General features: G+C 57.1%; 1 protein-coding gene across 8 annotated transcripts in view; it reads right to left on the reverse strand.

Annotated features, from left to right (window-relative positions):
• UNC13A (unc-13 homolog A) overlaps positions 1-19,288 on the reverse strand; it is a 49,485-nt gene that overhangs the window by 19,653 nt on the left and 10,544 nt on the right. For all 8 annotated transcript variants that reach the window (XM_084759093.1, XM_084759091.1, XM_084759095.1 and 5 more), the window contains 22 exons: positions 18,836-18,868; positions 17,432-17,639; positions 15,031-15,582; positions 14,779-14,887; positions 13,287-13,333; positions 12,964-13,042; positions 12,400-12,471; positions 12,078-12,297; positions 10,650-10,877; positions 9,879-10,020; positions 9,586-9,755; positions 9,327-9,442; positions 8,470-8,633; positions 7,709-7,859; positions 7,039-7,107; positions 6,709-6,798; positions 5,852-5,986; positions 4,537-4,670; positions 2,830-2,915; positions 2,370-2,496; positions 1,804-1,900; positions 1,465-1,608 (listed from right to left, as the gene is read on the reverse strand). In XM_084759093.1, coding sequence (XP_084615219.1) covers positions 1,465-1,608; positions 1,804-1,900; positions 2,370-2,496; positions 2,830-2,915; positions 4,537-4,670; positions 5,852-5,986; positions 6,709-6,798; positions 7,039-7,107; positions 7,709-7,859; positions 8,470-8,633; positions 9,327-9,442; positions 9,586-9,755; positions 9,879-10,020; positions 10,650-10,877; positions 12,078-12,297; positions 12,400-12,471; positions 12,964-13,042; positions 13,287-13,333; positions 14,779-14,887; positions 15,031-15,582; positions 17,432-17,639; positions 18,836-18,868 — 3,173 coding nt within the window. The remainder of the gene's footprint in view (positions 1-1,464; positions 1,609-1,803; positions 1,901-2,369; positions 2,497-2,829; positions 2,916-4,536; positions 4,671-5,851; positions 5,987-6,708; positions 6,799-7,038; positions 7,108-7,708; positions 7,860-8,469; positions 8,634-9,326; positions 9,443-9,585; positions 9,756-9,878; positions 10,021-10,649; positions 10,878-12,077; positions 12,298-12,399; positions 12,472-12,963; positions 13,043-13,286; positions 13,334-14,778; positions 14,888-15,030; positions 15,583-17,431; positions 17,640-18,835; positions 18,869-19,288) is intronic.

Consider the following 19,288-nt stretch of genomic DNA (forward strand, 5'->3'; position numbering starts at 1 on the left):
GAAAAGACCCAACAACGTAGCAAAGACCAGCTACACTAACTCCTTCTTTAAACACAAGGTCTAGTTATGTAGCCAAGGTTGGCCTTGGCCTCCCAGTGCAAAGATTAAATGCAAGTCCTCTATGCCCCACACACCCTGCTCTGCTTTGAAGGAACTAATCGTGACACTAACCTACCCCTGGTGTCCAGCGTGACCTGACCCCACGTGGAATCCAGACGCCAGCCTTTAGCCTCAGCTCTGCCTGCGTGCACCCCATACTGTGGATCCTCATGCAACTCAGAACCCAGCCTGCAGCCCCAAGTCAGAACACTCACCTCCTCACTTTATGATTTCCTTGGAGTTGATAATTGCCTTTGTGTTTTGTCTACTTCTGTTTTGTTTAACTTTTCTTTGTGTCATGCTGGGGATGAGACCCTGGACCTTGCACCTAAGGCAAGTTCTCCACCACGGAGCTACATGCCCAGTCTTTCAACCCCCACCTCCCAAACATAGATTTTTAAAATGTAATTAATGGGCCAGTTGTGGTGGCACATGTCTTTAATCTCAGCACTCAAGAGGCAGAGGCAGGTGGATCACTGTAAGTTCGAGGCCAGCCTGGTCTACAAAGTGAGTCCAGGACAGCCAAGGCTACATAGAGAAACCGTGTCTCAAAAAACAAAAAAACAAAAAAAACCAAAAAAAAAGTAATAAATTAAGCCATCATCATCATCATTTATTATTATTATTTTACTTTTTTATTTATTTTTGGTTTTTTGAGACAGTGTTTCTCTATGTAGCCTTGGCTGTCCTGAACTCACAGTTGTAGACCAGGATGGCCTTGAACTCACAGAGATCCCCCTACCTCTGCCTCTCAGAGTGCTGGATTACAGGCATGCGCCACTGGGCCCAGCTAAAATTTAATTAGTTTGTTGGGGTGGGTGGGTGAGTGGGTGTGAGCGTGTGTGCGTGTGCGTATATGTGTGTGTGTGTATGTGTGTGTGCGTGTGTGCGTGTGTGTGTGTGTGTGTATGTGTGTGTGCGTGTGTGTGTGTGTATGTGTGTGTGCGTGTGTGTGTGTGTGTGTGTGTGTGTGTGTGTGTGTGTGTGTGTGTGTGCCTGTATAGGAGTCAATTCTCTCCTACCACTCTGTGGGTCCCGGTGCCCCCTCACCCACTGAGCCATCTCACTGACCCTTCTCAGCCTTTCGTTTTTCCTCGGGTTACTAGGAAAGCCTCATTTTTGCCCCTTTTGCTTTTCTTTTTGAGGTGCTGAGGGTGTTCCAGGGCCTTGGCCAGTGCTTCCCTGCTAAACTGGGTCCCCACTCCTCACCTTCCATATCAACTCCAACCACCCCGTGTGCAGCTCATCTCCAGGGCTGAGAGCACCCAACTCCGCCTTGCCTCACCTCCACCACCGCTCCAGCTGCGTTCCACACCCAGCCTCGGCCCCACCACCCATCCCGCCTCACCCCTCCCAAGGCCGAACCTTGGCGAAGCGCCTCATGTAGTGGCCCACGATCTGGGGGTCGGGACACTCCAGCTTTTTGATGATCTCGAAGCTCTGGTTGAGCTGGGAGAAGACGTCCACCACTGAGCAGGAGAACAGGGCGTGCTCCGACGTCTGCTGGAACTGCAGGGAGAGGACAGCAGCAGGCTGGGGCGCGCTGGGGAGGCCCAGGCCGCAGGAGGGCGGAAGCCGAGGGCTGGATGAAGCCGCCATAGCTCATCGCCCGCCGCCGCCGAATGCCCAGAGGAGAGCACCCACAAGTGGGGCATCCAGACAGTCACACCGACAGTCCATGGCCACCACCCTCGGCCTCCTTACCCCGTCCTTCTTGTCCCGCTCCAGCGCACCGTGCAGGAAGTCTCGCGACACCTCCTCGTTCTCGTCCAACCACTGGATGACAAAGGGTTCAAACCACCTGAAAAGGGACAGATGAGCTGCGCCCCGCCCGCCCACCGCTGCCTGCTGGACCCGCTTCTGACCTGGAGCAGGGGTGCAGGCTTCAGTCTGAGCTCTCGGGACCTGGTGACTGAGGCTCTGCCCCCGCCTGTTGTCCCCCTGTGGTTTCAGTTTGCTTAGAGTTTCTCTTAAATAAGGAGTTGACGTAGCCCAGGCTACCCTCAGACTCACTATGTACCCCAGGACGACTCGGAAGAAGGAAGAGTTTGAGGAAGAGGATGGGGGAGGCAGAGGAAGGAGCTTTCAGCTTTCGCAGAGGGAAAATATTGCAGTGACCGCTTCTGTCTCAACACGATGGCTTCCTTCTCACCCTGACCCACGCGATGCGGATGCTGGGTCCGCTGTCAGGGAGGTGGGCCCGGCACCCTAGGCCCTGCAAGCCTCCCGGGGTCTGGTGACCCTCCTGCGGGCGGGCCTCGGGGACTTACGCAGGGTACTCAGGCACGCGGTCCTTGAAGGCGGGCAGCTCGGCCACGTACTCGTTGTACAGCCACTTGACCTTGAAGTGCAGGTTCATGTAGTCGGCGCTCTTGCACAGCCGGTGTTTGTCATGCTCTGCCAGGAGGGACACAGGCTCAACCCGGAGGCCTGGCGCCTCCAGCACCCCGCAGGCACTCCCCTCCGCCCACGGCAGCACCCCGCCAGCATCCTACCGGCACCCCACCATCACCCGCCATCACCCCTTCGCCCACGGCAGCACCCCGCCAGCATCTCACTGGCATCCCCCATCACCCCGCCAGCACACCCCTAAGCTCACGGCAGCACCCGCCGGCATCCCACTGGCACCCCCCATCACCCCGCCGGCACCCCGCCAGCACACCCCTAAGCTCACGGCAGCACCCCGTCAGCACCCACCGGCACCCCGCCCGCGTGGGCTCAGAGACTCACCCTCCATGGCGTACTTCATGTCTTGGGCAAAGAGGCTCCACATCACCTCAGCGCTGATCTTCCCCACGTTCAGCTCCTGTGGAAACCTGGGAAAAGACACGGAACCCGGAGCTAGGATGGACGGCTGCACTCGGACCTCCTGCTGCAGGGCAGACGGCCTGAAGGCCAGGCTAGCCCATCAGCCGCCAGCGCATCCAGTCGCCTGCCCGTCGGGATGCAGCGGCCTCTGTAAGTACCTGTCTTAAGCCCACACCTACGTCACCATGAGGTGTCAGGGTTGACGCTCCCACCCTCACTCCAGTGCTCACTTTGAAAGAAACCGATTCAGTGGCTCCTTCAGCTATTTGTTAAGTATCGCACAGAGGCCAATCCGTAAGAGGCCGCGTCCCCACAGTCGCACGCCGCACAGCACTGCACACTGCGCAGGGCTGGGATGGGGTCCCTCCGCGTTGCCAAGGCCACCCTCCGAGCCCCTCCTGTAGCATGACGAGCAGCTGGGACAGCAGGTGTGCGGCCCAGCCAGTCCAGCAGTCTATACTCCGGTTTATTTCTAGGCCAGTGGGTAGAGGCGCTTGCCACTGGAGGGGCCAGAAAGCAATATTGATACTGAACCAAGGTATCAATATCAAATCACTATGTGTGTTCTGTAGCTGTTTGGCCCCTTGTAGGGTCCAGCTTGACTCAAGGCCAGCCAGCCTACGCTGGGGGTCCAGCTGTATCTAAAAATATTCCACTGCCCCTACCCCTGGAATGTACTTACCCCTCCTAGCTAGCCTGCTAAATTCTGCTTTTACAAAAAGATATAAAAACCGCTTGTGCCTGCTTTCAGGGGTAGCTACTTTCTGCAGCTTGAAAGAGCTTGTCAGACCGCAGTGCGCATCGATACAATGAAATTCCTGTGTGTATTGCATCGACATCGGACTCCATTTCTCTCTGGGGACTCCGGGTACAGACTAGAGATCTCTCTGGAGGTCTCAGTCTTACACCACCAAGCCTGAAGGCCTGGGTTCAGTCCCTAGGATCATCCACATGGTGAAGGGAGAGACTGACTCCCATAAGCTGTCCTGTGCCTGCCACACACACACACCACAGAGACACACACAGACACACGTGCACACACACACAACACATACACATGTGCACACACATACATGCACACAGACAGACACATCTATAACCGCAGTTCCAGGGCCTCTAACGCCCCCTGCTGTCCTCTGTAGGTACCAAGCATGCAGGCACAACACCCAAACTCATAACATAATACATACTTTAAAAAATAAAGTAAAATAAATGTTAATTAATACAAAATTTAAAGTTCATGCCCCAGTTGTAAACACACACTCAAACTCCTGTAGTCCGACTCTAACTTCCACAGGTGGACCTGTGGTTCAGGCCTGTCTTCCCAGCTTCTCAGGAAACCGAGGCAGGAAGATTTCAAGCTAAGGGCCAACCTGGGCTACAGAGTGAGTTAGAGTGAGGAGCTTTACGGAGACTCAACCACAAAATAAAAAGCCAGCCAATAGGACCACACACACACATGCACACACACATACACACACATGCACGTATACGCACACATGTATGCACACATACGCACACGCACACACACACATACACACGCGCACACACACATTCGCAGCTTCCAGAGACGGCCATTCTGTGACATAGGGAGCAGGCCGCCTGCCGCCGGCCCCGCGTGGCGCTCACTGGTTGAGGCAGGGCGTGTAGGAGTTCTTGTCCTCCTCGATGATGGACACGATGAGTGTGATCAGCTTGGACCAGAAATCCAGGTTCTTGATGCTGGGGCCCTGCTCCTCCGGGGGCACCTCGCCCTTCCTGGCCTGAAAGACACAGAGGAGACAATGTTTCCACATGGGGTGGAGAGGGCGGGAAGCCTGGTGCAGGGCGCCGGCCGCAGGAGCCTGGTGAGTGGCGAAGGCACAGAGACAGCAGCTGCCCCCCCCCCACCTCCCCGCTCCAGACTGCGGTGCCAGCCTCAGGCCAGCCTAAACCGCTGGCTTCTTTCCTGAGTTGGAGACTCAAGATGTGGTTCAGGCTGGCCAGGAACGCTCCCTCCTGATGTCTCACTGTCCCGAGGGCCAGGACGAGGGGGATGGGCTGTCGTCTTCCACCAGGTGGGTCCCAGGGCTGAGCCACAGATAAGCAGGCTTGGCGGCAAGCCCACGCCCTCCCCACAGCCCGCCCTCCCCACAGCCCGCCCTCCCGTTCTTTTCCTTTTTAATTTTACATGCATTTCTGCTCATCTGTAGTACACTGTAGGTATGTGGGTACCCAAGGAGGCCAGAGGCACGGCAGTTATAGCTGCCCTGGGCCGCCGGGTGGGTGCCGGGAACCAAACTCGGGAACTCTGGAAGAGCAGTCAGGACTCTTAACCCTGAGCGGCCTCCCCAGCTTGACTCACTGAACCTTTGCAAAGTAGAGACTCTCCCCTAGTCTTGAAGCTTTACCTCAAACCCAACATGCACATCTAAAAAATTTTTTTTGTTTTGTTTTTCGAGACAGGGTTTCTCTGTGTAGCCTTGGCTGTCCTGGACTCACTCTGTAGACCAGGCTGGCCTCGAATGCACAGCGATCCACCTGCCTCTGCTTGTCGAGTGCTGGGATTAAAGGCAGGAGTCATCACGCCTGGCTGACAAGTTCATTTTTGAGTGCCTGTCGAGTACTCGGTGCTAAGTCCTCCACTGAAGGCACCAACCACTCTTTTCTTTTTTTCTTTTTTTTTTTTTTTTTTTTTTTTTTTTTTTTTTTTCGAGACAGGGTCTCTCTGTAGCCTTGGCTGTCCTGGACTTACTTTGTCGACCAGGCTGGCCTCGAACTCACAGTGATCCGCCCGCCTCTGCCTCCCGAGTGCTGGGATTAAAGGCATGCACCACCACGCCCGGCTAACCACTCTTTTCTTATTGAGATTGTTCCCCAGCCCTGACGTGTGGTCCCTAAGCCCTGGACTCAGAACCAAGCACGTGTCCCCAGGCGCCTGGGCAGGTGACGCTCCAGGCCTCACCGGGTCTGTCTGGTACTCCCGGCCGTACAGCTCATGGCAGTTGTTGAAGATGTACTCGTAGGTGGAGTTGAGGCAGGCCTTCACGCAGTCCTTCACCACCTGGCTGGCACGCGGCGGGCTCTGCAGTTCCTGAACCTGAAAGCATGGCGGGCTGGGTAAGGGGGCGGGGCCTCGCAGGGCGGGGGTGTTAGGTGCTACCTGTTGATTGACCGGTTTTCCCACAGTGCTTCTATTGTCTATTATTTATTTGTCTCACCATGTAGACCAGGCTGGCCCCAAACTCCTAGAAAAGGCTCAATTCTGCTTCCTGAGGGCTGGGAGTAAAAGTGTGTGCTACCACATCTAAATGATTTTCCTGGCTTGTTGTTGTTAATTAATTTATTTTTTATGTATATGAGTATATTGTCTTCATGCACACCAGATGAGGGTGTCAGATCCCATTACAGATGGCTGTGAGCCACCATGTGGTTGCTGGGAGTTGAACTTAGGATCTCTGGAAGGTCAGCTAAAACTACTGAGCCATCTCACCAGCCCATTTTTCCGAGTTTTTGATCATATACATTTTTAGCACCTGTGTGTGCATGTTGTGTGTATGTGTGTGTGCGTGCGTGTGCACAAGTGCATTTGGAGGCCAGAGGACAGCCTGTCGGAGTCAGCTCTCTGCTTCTGCCATGTGGGTCCAGGGGATGGAACTTGCATAGCCAGGTTCCATGGCGAGCACCGTTAGCCACTGCACCACGTTGCCAGCCCCTGCTATGTGGTTAAGGACGCACTGTAGCAGTGGCCACGGTCGAGCCACTAGAATTCTTCCCACGGCTGGGTGAGGACAGGCAGGGCACACCTTGGGGGACACCCACCTTCATGCGGAAGAAGGTGATGCTGGTGAGAAGGTCCACAGTGGATTTGAGGTCCTGTAGCCGCTCCGGGCTGCTGGCCGGGAAGTTGTTCTGTCGGATCAGGCAGGTGATGAGAGACGGAGGCGGGTGGGGGGTGGGGGGACGGGGGACGGGGATGACATGACAGTGCCCCGTGCTGCGTTGGAGCAAACAGTCCCCAGCTTCCGCACGTGGGGACACAGGAGCATGTGCAGGCTGCCCTGGGTCCCTGGCCCTCTCTCTGCTCTGGGCGACTGTCCCCCACAGGGACACAAGCTCCAGGGAGCAGACTCAGGCACAAGCGCCTCTCACCCGGTACATGGACAGGTCGATTCGCAGCGAGTTGTGGAGCTGGTCCAGGAGTTTCACAAAGCGCTCTTTCTAAGTGGAAGATGGGGGAGGGTGGAGGGTCAGGGCTGCGGTGACGTCACTGAATGATGGCTGCTAATTGGCTGGGTGCTCCCTAACCAAGAACCGCCACCCAACCACACCCCATATCTTTCTATCCTTTTGACACAGGGTCTCTGTAGCTCAGGCTGGCCAGGAACTGAAGGTCGTCCTGCCTCAGCCTCCTGAGGCTACAAGCATGTAAGTCGCCATAACTGGGTCACGTGGTGTGAGGAGTGAACTGAGGCCTTAGTTATCCTACAGAAGAGCTTCAAGCATTCTACCAACTCTACCTTGGGGGAAGGAGTTGGTTTCTCAAAACAGGGTTTCTCTGTATAACCTTGGCTGTCCTGGGACTGGTTCTGTACACCAGGCTGGCCTTGAACTCAGAGATTCGCCTGCCTCTGCCTCCCAGGTGTTGGGATTAAAAGCGTGCACCACCACCTCCTGGCCACTCTACCCACTCTTAATGTCAGACTCCATTCTACGGCTGAGCAAACTGAGGCTCTGAGACAGGCAGACGCTGGGGCAGAGGCACACAGACATGCTGCTATGGACTAAGGAAGTCTGTCCAACCCTGGGCCCTCAGACTGACCCCGAAGTTGGAGGCAGCGAAGCGGTCGGAGGCAGACACGTTGGTGGAGGCGGTGGTGTGAGCGTAGTAGGCGTTGATGTTGGCAAGCAGGGTGCTCATGACAGCGGGTACCCCAGGGCACATGTACTTGGAGGAGAGGCAGGCAAAGTGGCTGGCGGGCGGGAGCAGGAGGCACTGGGTCTAGGGACCAAGATTGTGGGGTCCCCAGAACTCCAAGACACCACCTGGGAGATGGCCCCTGTTCCTGATCTCCTTTCCCTTGGCCTGGCTCAGTCCTCTGATTACCTCTGTGAATCCCATGCCCTTTCTTCCACATTTTTTTGTTTGTTTGTTTTTGTTCTTCGAGACAAGGTTTCTCTATGTAGCCTTGACTGTCCTGGACTCACTTTGTAGACCAGGCTGTCCTTGAACTCACAGAAATCCACCTGCCTCTGCCTCCCCAGTGCTGGGATCTCCCGCATTTTTAAATTCTGTTTCTTGAGACAGAATCTCATGTAACCCAGGCTAGTTTCAAATCCAGTATTTAGCGAAGGATGATCTTTCTGCCGTGGCCCCGAGCGGTGATGTCGCAGGTGCGTGCCACCCTCTGACCCATCTCCGTCTGTCTCGGCTGCTGCTTCTCTCCGCCCCTCACTGGCTCCCTGGTCCCCACCCGCCTATAGCAGCAGCACCCTGATAATCTCCTGGGGATGTGACGCGCACCCCCTTCCCCAGGCCTGCCAGGGTCAGCCCAGGCTCCCGCCCGCCGACTGCGCCCTCACGTCATGGCTTGGTAGATGGACTCCACGCCGTAGCGCATGGCGAATTCATCCACAATCTCCTGGGCGGTCTCGTCATAGTAAACCTTCCACGCGTCATCGCCCTTCGCATCAGGGATCTTCACCACGCCGTTGTTCTGCACGTCTGTCACGAAGTGGAACAGGTTCTGCATCGGAGAGACACGTCACTGGCAGTGAGGAGGGGGCCTGGAGGACAGGCTCACATCACCCCTCCTTCCAGCCACTCATCCACCGGCTGTCATCCATCATCCTCCGCAGCACCGGGTTTCACACACACACACACACACACACACACACACACACACACACACACACACCACTCACCCACCCACAACCCCCATCTGTCCATCCATCCGTCCGTCCACCCACCCATCTGACTATCCCACATATCTTATCCACTGCCTGAACACACCCCCCATCCATCCATTGTTCACTTTTCTGTGTATCCGACTCCCCCCAGAGCCCCCCAAGCACTCCGTTTATTTCTGGAGATCACTAGAGATCACTTAACTCTGCATCCCCCACCCTGTGTCACCCACCCACTCCCTTGGCCACGCCCCGGTCACCCCCAAGAATGTTGATCTTATTCTTTGTCCCTCTGTTTAGTCGTCACTGGGCCACACTCATTTGGGAAGCGCCACTCGGGGACAGCATTCTCCCCAGAAGGCCAGGCAGGAGTGCAGCCTTGAGAGCTGGCCTGGAGGCCCACGAGAGGGTCCTTGGTACACGCATAGTCGTTTCTCAGGGGGAGGGGACCGAGTGGGGAACCACCTGAGGTGCATGGTTGCACAGGACACGGTGATGAAGGAGCTGACTGTGCTTGGCACTGAGGGCCTTACCTCGTGCAGACAGGTGTACTGGACATGGTAGGGCGCCACCTTCTCCTCCCCTTTGATCTCCACACTGATATGAAGCCGAATGGCCCCCGACACCGCGGACTTGTCCGTTCTCTTGTCTGTGCGTTGTGAGACATGGCGTTAGAAGGTTCCAGGGCAGCGTACGAAGCTCTGCGGCCTGACCCCAGGGTCTCTTGTGCTGCATTTCCTGGGTCACATCTCTCTCCAATTTCGACCCTCCCTGAGGCCTCCCCGCACTCACCCAGATTGTACCACACGTCCATCTCGCCGCTCAGCGTTCGCACCTCGATGATCGTCTGACCCAGGAAGTCATCGGACTCCCTCTTAAACCTCTGTTTCACGCGGGATTTGATGTCGTCATCTTCATCCCAGACGCGCACTTTGATCCGGTCGGAGGAGTTGTGACACTCACTGTGTGGGGGAGATTGAAGGGGCAGGTGTCAGGGGGCTGCCCAGCGTCCAGCTGCAGGGGCCCCTGTAAGCTTGACCCGCAAGCGAGCCTAGGTTGGAGCCGGGAACCAGTCAGCGACTCACAAGTGGAAGTTCTCTTCCCACACCGGGTTGAGGTTCCCGTAGATGGTTTTTGTCCTTTTCTTGGTCTTCCCAACCTGGACGGTGACATAAGGATCACTGGAGCCTGTCTTGTCCTTGGCCTGCAAGCCCTGGGCACAGACCACTGAAAGACACACACCACACAAACGTGTGTTCAAAAGGGTGAACTCACCAAAAGCGGCCACTAGCAAGTGACGTGGGGCAGCCACAGACACAGCCCAGCTAGTCTTGCCAGAGCCTTGCCGCAGGGCTCCTGAGCTGCTACACCTACCTTCTCACGAGTCCACCCATTTATCTATCTCTCCTGTCACCCACCCACCTACCCACCTATTCATCTACCTACCCATCAACCATTCACCCATCCATGCATGCATCCACCCATCCACTCCTCTCTGCTGTTTTCCATCTGCCACCTACCCACCCATCCCTCTAAGCCTGCACCCACCCATCCTTCCACCCACCCACCCACTCTCCTCTCGATATATCTAGCCTAGCATCTGGCCCCCCTACCCATTCGCCCACCCTCTCACCCACCCACCCATCCATCTAAGGCTTGTCATCCATCCATTCACACATCCAAGCCTTCAGGCCCCATCCATCAACCCACTCACCCATCCACCCACTTATGCACCATAGGTGGGACCATTCTGGCATGCCCTAAGGTCCTCAAGCCGGAGCGCGCTCCCTCAGTTCCATGCACCCCTCGGTTCTCTCCCCAACCCCCCACACCGGGGGCTGTCTGCGCACACGCACCCGTGATGCTGATTTTGGCGGACCACTTGGACGTGCCGTCCAGCACGCTCTGCTTGACGGCCTTCATCTGCTGCGTGTGCGAGCTCTTGGTGACAGCGAAGATCTCCTGGATCAGCTCGAAGATCTCAGGTTTGTTGCGCTCGCGGATCTTCATGCGGTCCTTCAGTACCATGATGATGTTCTGCGTGCGGTCCTCCGCGCCATGCTTGGAACTCTTCTCCGCAGCCCCTGCCGTCGCAGATGCACCTAGCCTTGGTGCTTGCCTCCAAGGCTCCATCCCAGGCCGGTTCCCACAGGGTTCTGGCTAAGCCAAGACCTCTGAGGCTGCTCCGGCCTGGCCAGGGCCCCAAAGTCTCCCACCTTCCCAGAACCCAATCCTTTGAGCCTCTGGGACCCCGAGTCCCCGCCCACCTCCGGCCTCCACTCTAAGCAGCTCCCTCTCTGTCGTATTCTGAATTCCCTGCCCACTGAGTCTGGCCCACAGGCCTCACGAGGAGTCACGCCTACACGAAGTCTCCGCCTACCTACAAATCGTAGTGTCTGAGGGCACATCCTACGAGACACGCCCCCTCTAGGCCCCGCCCTCTGGGCCACACCCTTAGCGAGGCCCCGCCTCCTCCGAGCCCTCTCTTCCTCCCTCTCTCTCCTGTCAATGACCAATCACGGTGTCTGAGCCTGTTCACCCACAGCCTTCCAGTCAGGTGAGCGTCCTTCCTTTCTAAGGTCCGCCCTGTTAGAGCACCAGCACTTTGCTATCCCTCGGTCCCCTCCCCTCCTGAGGGCCTCGTTTCTCTAAGGCAGAGTTGTAGGGCAGACATGTCTTTCTCACCTGAAAGGCCCTGCACAGACCAGCACCCTCTGCCTCTACCGCCTCAGCTCCTCTAACTAAGGCCCCTTCTAAGGCCCCTTCTCCTGTCCCAGGACTTAATATTCTCACATTCCCAATGCAGCGACCCCCTATAATACAGTTCCTCACGGTGTGGTGACCCCAACCATAAAGGTGTTTCGTTGATATTTCATAACTGTAATCTTTCTACTCTTACGAATCGTACGGTAAGCATGCAGGATATCTGATTTGTGTCCCCCAAAGGGATCATGGCACACGCGTTGAGAACTGCTACGCACAAACCGTGAGGAGCCGCGCCCCTAGCCTAAGCCCCGCCCACATAACCATGCCCGTTGCCTTGCCTCTGGCTATTATCCCTGTGGCATCCCACCCCATTAAGCTTCTGCAGCCAGCCCCGACACGCCCCCTCAGCTCACCCACCCAAGCTGACCACACTGCTCAGCCCTGGCCCACTCCAGCCTGGCCCTTCCCCTCCTGTCTGGGGGCCCCCACCTGCACCTCACATAGTGAGAGGTCTGGTGAAGTCCGGCCACGCCCACCCGTCTCGGCCACGCCCCTCCCACCCTGGCTCCGCCCCTCACGCTGCAGGCAGTCCGCGTTGAGCAGGTCCTGGCACTTCTCGTGGCACTTCACGCCGCACTCCGTGCAGCGCATGCCCTGCCGCGCGATGCCCCACAGCAGCCCCTCGCACTCGTAGCAGTAGGTGGGCGTGGTGGCCGTCCACACCTCGAAGTTGTGCGGCGTGGTGCAGGAGATGGGGTAGATTAAGGCTTGCAAGGTCTTCTTGTAAACATGGTTTTTCTGAGGGAATGAGGGCCGCGTGGGACAAGGGTGTCCCGGACACCCCACCCTACCCCCGCTCCTATATCGTCACGGGGCCACTTCCAGAGACCCCTGACTCACCAGCTCCTCATTGTTTAACGTGCTGGAGGCCAAGGCCGAGGTGATGCCCGCCTTCCGCGACTGGACCAGTGACTGTGGCAGGAAGGTCGCCAGTGAGTGCCGGCCGCACAGGGGAGGTTGTAGTGCCCGGGGCGGGGATGGGGGGACAGGGGTGGAAGGGGCAGTGGCAAGGGGACTAGGTTAGAAGGAATCTTGGGAGGTGAATTTCCCACACCCCAAAGGCAGGACTTGGGAGACATCCACTGAGCAAAACTCTCAGCCGGGCATGAATCAAGGTAGCTCCAAGCGTGAGAACACCTGCTTTCCCACTCGAGAGCCTTGGAACCCACACAAGGGGCACAGCTGAAAGATCCACCCAAAGGAGGGTGTCTGGGGAGACACACATGCTCACCATCACTCACCATAGCCTAAGGTCCAGGATGCATGGGGGTGGAAACCAGGGTACATTAGTCCCAAGGACTGCCGCCTGGGCAGCCCCCAGCCTCAGGGCCGCCGCAGGCAGTTGTGCAGCTTGCACACCGCTCCCAGCAGTCGCCCTCAGGGTAGGAGCATGGAGCAGCTCACCAGGTCGCTCACGAGGGGAATGGGTTTCCGTTTCCGGATGTCTGGCATGCTGTCAATGATGATGAGGCCACCGCCAGGACTGCAAGACACAGGGGGACACTGAGGCTCCGGGCCTGCGCTCCCAGCTGAGGGTCCTGGGCCTACGCTCCCAGCCTTACACCCATCACCCAAGGGAGAGGCAGGAGCCCTGCCCTCCCCGCGGGCTGAGGAGTTCAACTGTCAGGAGAAAGACGCACATTCTCCCCTCAAGAGTGATAGGCATGAACCAACCCTAAGCTCTGGCTTTAAAATATCCCCCAGGGTAACAGGGATGCTCTACTCACCCGCCTTTGAACCATAGAGACTTGGACATCTCTCCTTCTCCCCGTGCCTGCAGGACAGACAGACAGACATAAGACAGACATCCTGGTCACCTCTCTACTCCCAGGGCAAGCTGTACACCCGCCTCTGCCTCCCGTGTGGGTGAGGAATCAGGAAACCCAGGTCCTACACCTCCCTGTGCCCCTCTGGGGTTCTGGGCCCTGGCCTGGAACACAGGCTGCAAGTGGCAGATGCAGCTGTCAATCAAACTTCCTCTGTCAATCTGAACACCTGACATCATTTCCCCTATACAGTCTTGCTGGACTCTGTTGTTGTTGTTGTTGTTAAGTTTAACTTTATTTTTGACTAGATCTTGCTACGTAGCCCCAGCTGGCCTTGACCTGCAATCCCTCTGCCTCAGCCTCTGGAGTGCTGGGATGGCAGCCTTGTGCCATCACATCCAACCGAATACATCTAATCTTTAAAAAAAAATTTTTTTTATTATGATTGTGTGGATGTGTAGGAATGTTTTGCCTGCATGTGTGTCTGTGCACCACATGTGTGCCTGGTGCCCACAGAGACCAAAAGAGGGCGTTGGGTCCCTTGGCACTGGAGTTATAGACAGTTGTGAGCTGCCATGTGGGTGCTGGGAGGTGTTCTGTGAGAGCAGCCAGATGCTTTTCAACGGGCAAGGAAGTCTGCACTGGAATGGCTGTGCTGCGACATTGGATGCTCCTAGCACCCTACTTCCCGACACCCCAGCCCAGTGTGCATGGTCACCCCAATATCAACACGCCTCAGTGCTCAGCTGGGGTTAAGGAGCCTACTGAAGACTCACTGGGACCTCCAACTTCATCGTGTCACTCTTCCTGCAGGTGGTGGTGACTGCACCTGCTAAACAACGCCAGTTCTAACGCTGACCTCTGAAATTCACAAGCCTCCGCCTGTCTCCGGCCTCCAATTCTGATCACTACAGATTTGGAAAGTCCACACTTCCGTCAAGGAGGCTGAGGCTGGGCCAGTAGGACCAGCGGATGGAGCCACAGTGTCAGGAGAGATGAGGTGGTACCCTCACATCTGTCTGCAAAGGGGCCATAGAGCTAGCTGAGTTTGGGGTGTGGGTGGGCGTGGTCTTTCTTGGGATGGGCGTGGCCTTTGTTGGGTGATAAACAAGGTCTTGCTGGGTGTGATCTTGCTGGATGTGATCTTGTTGGGTGTGGTGATGGATGAGGTCTTACTGGATGGGAGGGGTGGACTTTCCTGGGTGCGAGTGGGTGTGGTCTCGCTGGGTATTGGTGGGCGTAGCCTTTGCTGGGTGTCAGTGTGGTCTCACTGGGTGGGTTCTTTCTGTGTGGGGGAGGGTGATGAGTATGGGTGAAATGACGGGCATGATTTGAGGAGGGGTGGGGTTTGAGTGCGGTCTTCCTGGTGTGTGGGATGATGGGCAGTTCTTGGTGGGCGTGGCCTCCATGGTGGACGTAGATGGGCGTGGCCACGGACTGACGCGTCACTCACCTCCTGCAGCTGCATGCGCACCTTGTTGAAGGCTCGCAACCAGTTGGCTTTGGCCCTGGACATGGCATCCTGACCTTCCTGGACCTCCTCATCCTCTCGAGGCCTGAAACTAAGCCAGGGACGGCAGGCAGAAGCTCAGAACGGCTCTGTGGGACCCCAGCCTCCCTCTCCTGCTCTGCCTATGCCACATGCTGCTGCCCGAAGCCCACAGAGCTCTCTAACGACCCCCTGCACCTCAGTCCCTCCAGATACCTCTCCTCAGACTTGGGGGGCTCAGCTTCCTGTGCATGCTCGGCAGCTGCCATCTCTTCAGGCGTGGCCGCTTTGGGGATGCCCTTGGCCACGTCGGGGGCCTCTGTGGGCACAGCTGGAACCTTGTCATCCTTCTGAGGTGTGGCCGGTGGAAGGCTGACCCTCTTGAACTCTTTGGGCTCGGCCACGGTGGAGTCCTCCTGCTGGGCATAGCTAGCCAGGTCATCCGGTATCTCCTCCTCCTCCTCCAGCTCCTCCTCCTCCTCCTCCAGTTCCTCTTCCTCCTCCAGCTCCTCCTCTTCTAGCTCCTCCTCCTCCTCCGGCAGCTCCTCATCTTCCAAGTCCTCCAAGTCCTCATCATCCTGGTCCCACCGGGGTGAGTCTTTGTGGTAGCTCACGGAGCTGTGACAGGAGTGGTAGGAGTCGCGGTCCCGTTCGCCGTCCAGCTCTGAACCTTGCAGGCTGTGCTCATCCGGGTCGAAGTCCTCACTCAGCTGGGAGCTGCCCTGGCTCAGCTCCCCCGAGGACGCATAGCGGCTGCTGCCTGTGGGGCTGCGAGGAAGCAGTCAGCCCTCAGGCGTGCCACCAACCCTGCACGCACAACCAGGGCGCCTACTATGTGCTCGCTCCTGCTCAAGAGACCAGGAACGAGGGTGCATCACCCGGGCATGTAATCAGCACGGATTGAGTGCGTGTGGTGTGCTTGCTGCTGGAACACGGGCCACACATCTGCTCATCATCGGTAGAGCACCTTACTGGAGACCCGACACACTTATCCTGGGTTAAGCACCTAGTACGTGTGTGTTCCAGCTCTAGACACCAGGAACACGGGGCACAGGAGCCAGGCATCTGCTCGGCATGAAGTGAGCACCTACTGTGTGCTTGCTGCTGCTGTCCATGCACCAAGAATAACTGGCTTGCCGGGCGTGGTGGCACACACCTTTACTCCCTGCGCTTGGGAGGCAGAGGCAGGCAGATCTCTGTGAGTTCGAGGCCAGCCTGGTCTACAAAGCAAGTCTAGGCCAGCCAAGGCTACACAGAGAGACCCTGTCTCAAAAAACAAATAAACAAACAAAACAAGAAAGAATAACTGGCTTGACTGAAACACACCTTCCGCTACTGGTACAGCCTCAGCCATCTCCACAATCCCGGCCTCAGAACCCCCTCCCTTTCCTGCAGCCCCGACACTCTGCCATGTCCAGCCATCCATTAGAAGCTCCTAATGTCCCCCACCCCCACCCCAATCATCCCAGACGTTACCTGGGATTGCTCCCCATCTTAAACACTGCTGGGGCCTCTTCCCTAGCTATCCCGTGGAGCGGCATTGCAGTAAGGGACCGCCCTCAAAGCTTTATTTGTCAATTGGATGTGTCTGCCACATGGCATTTGGATGTCAACCAGGGGCGATGCTCACACGCCCCCTCGTGGTGAGGTTCCAAACTGCACCGCCGGGCAGGCAAGGCTGGAGCCCACCACCCCAGGTTTGGGTTCCTCTGCTTGCTGGGGTGAGGCTTGATCCTTCCCCACTGGCTCCCATAGGCTGAATCTGAATCCATTCCAATAGATCCGGGGCCCCTGCCTCCCTGCCAGGATCTCCGGGCTTTGATAGAAGCCTTGCTTGCCTTTGAGGGGCCGATCCCAGCGCCATGCTCCAGAAAGCCACCCCTAATGTCCCTGTCTCCAGCCGGACCCCACAGCAGGTTCGGGTCTGCTCGTGTCTTCTGCAGCTAAATGAGCCAGCACTGGCTGCGACAGGCAGTGCGTCAGGGCTCGAGGCCGGTGTCAGCACACAGGCAGCCTCCCCACAGCCAAGCGCAGGGGTCTCTCTTACCCTGTCCCACTATGGGCCCTCCCAAGACATCACCAGAGACGTGCGGAAAGCGCGAGTGCTCGCGCTCAGGGGGTGGAGTGCCTCGTTAGCACGCGTGACGCCTTGGCTTCCATCCCTGGCGTGGCGTGCACGCCTGTCACTGCCACGTGTGGGAGTGAGGGCCAGAAAGACCTGGCGCTAGAGCTTTAAAAGGCTGGTCCGCAGGTGAGAACTGGCAGTTAAGCCTTGTTTTTGTTTTGTTTGTATAAAATAGGATCTTACGTAGCCCAGGCTAGCCTCCAACTCTCTCCATAACTGAAAGAGCTATAACTCCTAATCCCCTGCCTCCATCTTAAACGAGAGGCTCCAGTGTGACAAGAAAGCACCAAGAACCAGCTATCGGGCTCAGTGTGTACAGGTGACCCACTAAGTAGCAGGACTCAACAAGTTGTCACACACACACCACGGCATAACACACATGCCCCCAAAACAAAATAAACAAATGTAATTATAAAAATGTTCTGTGAGATGGGCCTGACTTGAGCTAGGTGAACTCGCGCAGTCCCGGCCACTCCCCGGCCCCACAGCCACCTGAGCGCCCGCGGCTCGGAGAACTCCTCATAGCTGTGCATGGAGTCGCTGTAGGACTCCCGGGACCCCAGAGGGGGCGGGCGCACGGAGTACTGGTGCACCGAGGCGTTGGGCTGGGACGTCGTGTAGTAAGGCGGCGGGATGCTGTTGCTCGTCTCACTCCGATAGTCACTGTCCCGGTCATCGACCGCACTGTCGGGGTCGTCGTCTGCAGGGGAGAGGAGGGTGGGGACAGGAGAGAGCACACGGTGAGGCTAACCTAACCTCCCACTGCGGCGTCCTCATCCTCTGCTATCACCGCAGGACGGAGGGCGGAAGCTCCGCCGTGCCTCTTGGGAAGACGAGGACCTAGCTGTGCCATTGGGGAGGACGGAGACCCAGCTGTGCCACCTGGGAGGACAGGGACTCAGGTGTGCCACCTGGGAGGACCGGGACCCAGTTGTGCCTTGAAGGAGACTAGGGGCTCACTGAGCCGCTCGCGCCCACTTCCTAGCGGAGCGCGCCCTCTGGCGGCCCCTAGACAAACGTCCCCGACACTCAGGATCTTTGCGGGTGCCAAACAGGTCCCTTCACTATGTGGCTTTTGCTTTTGGCCAAAGCGACATTCTTTTACCTAAACTGCCCTAGACTGGTTCAAATGTTCTCAGCTCAAGTCGTGCATGTTCAGCAAACTATGACTTTTTTTTTTTAAAACAACACATTATTTTGAACAGGAAAGCCATTCCAAATGAAGTATCTGCTTTCTATCAATTGTATATAAGATTATTATATTACGCAGGGCATGGTGATGTACATCTTTGGTCCCAGCACTTGGGAGGCAGAGGTAGGTGGATCACTGTGAGTTCGAGGCCAGCCAGGGCTGCACCAAAATATTAAAAACCAAAACCAAGACCATTTATTGATTGTAGCAGTCGGTTGTCTACCTGTGGGTGCCGGGGATCAAACACAGGTGGAGTTTACTTGTCTTTACCCACTGAGCCATCTCTCTGCCCCAACCTATGACTTCCGGCCAAACTGCCTGTATATGTGCCTGCACCATTTCAGCCACTTTGGATTTGAGAGCATCATCTGCTCTGGGATCCATTAGCTTCCCCTTGACCCACCCAGACTGAAGCTTTGACCAAAAGTATCAGCTTGCACAGCTGGCGCTGTCGTCACATTGCCCGGTGTTAGGGGACAAGAAGGGTGGGGATGGCTTAGGGAACTAGTGTTCCCTCAAGGACACAGCCAGGGGGTCTCTGTCTGGCTGCTGTTAGGCACCTGGCCCCAGTCTCCCGCATGTGTGTGACATGGGGTCACTTCCAGGGTGCCAAGGGGAACAGAGACAGGGACATGTGGGCAATGAGGGGCCTCGGGGACCCCAAGGTGTCTGCATCCCCGAGAGCCTCTGCGTGTGTTACTTACTCTGTTCTCCCCAGCCAAAGTAATTCCAGTTGCCTATGAGAGAACAGACACAGTGAGCTCCAGCCGTGCGCCCACGCCAGCCTCCACCCCGACGCCAGCCTCCACCCCCACGCAGCCTCCACCCCGACGCCAGCCTCCACCCCCACGCAGCCTCCACCCCGACGCCAGCCTCCACCCCCACGCAGCCTCCACCCCGACGCCAGCCTCCACCCCCACGCAGCCTCCACCCCCACATCAGCCTCCACCCCCACATCAGCCTCCACCCCCACATCAGCCTCCACCCCCACATCAGCCTCCACCCCCACATCAGCCTCCACCCCCATGCTAGCCTCCACCCGGGCCCCTGCTATGGCAGGCTCTCAGGGTTCCACTCTGCCACCTTGGGGTGGTGGCAGCCTTCAGACTGTCCACCCAGGTCAGCGTGCCCTCATATACCCACATCAACTCCAGCAT

The sequence above is a fragment of the Acomys minous genome, assembly GCF_964271855.1.
Source record: "Acomys minous genome assembly, chromosome: 15".
Lineage (NCBI taxonomy): Eukaryota > Metazoa > Chordata > Mammalia > Rodentia > Muridae > Acomys > Acomys minous.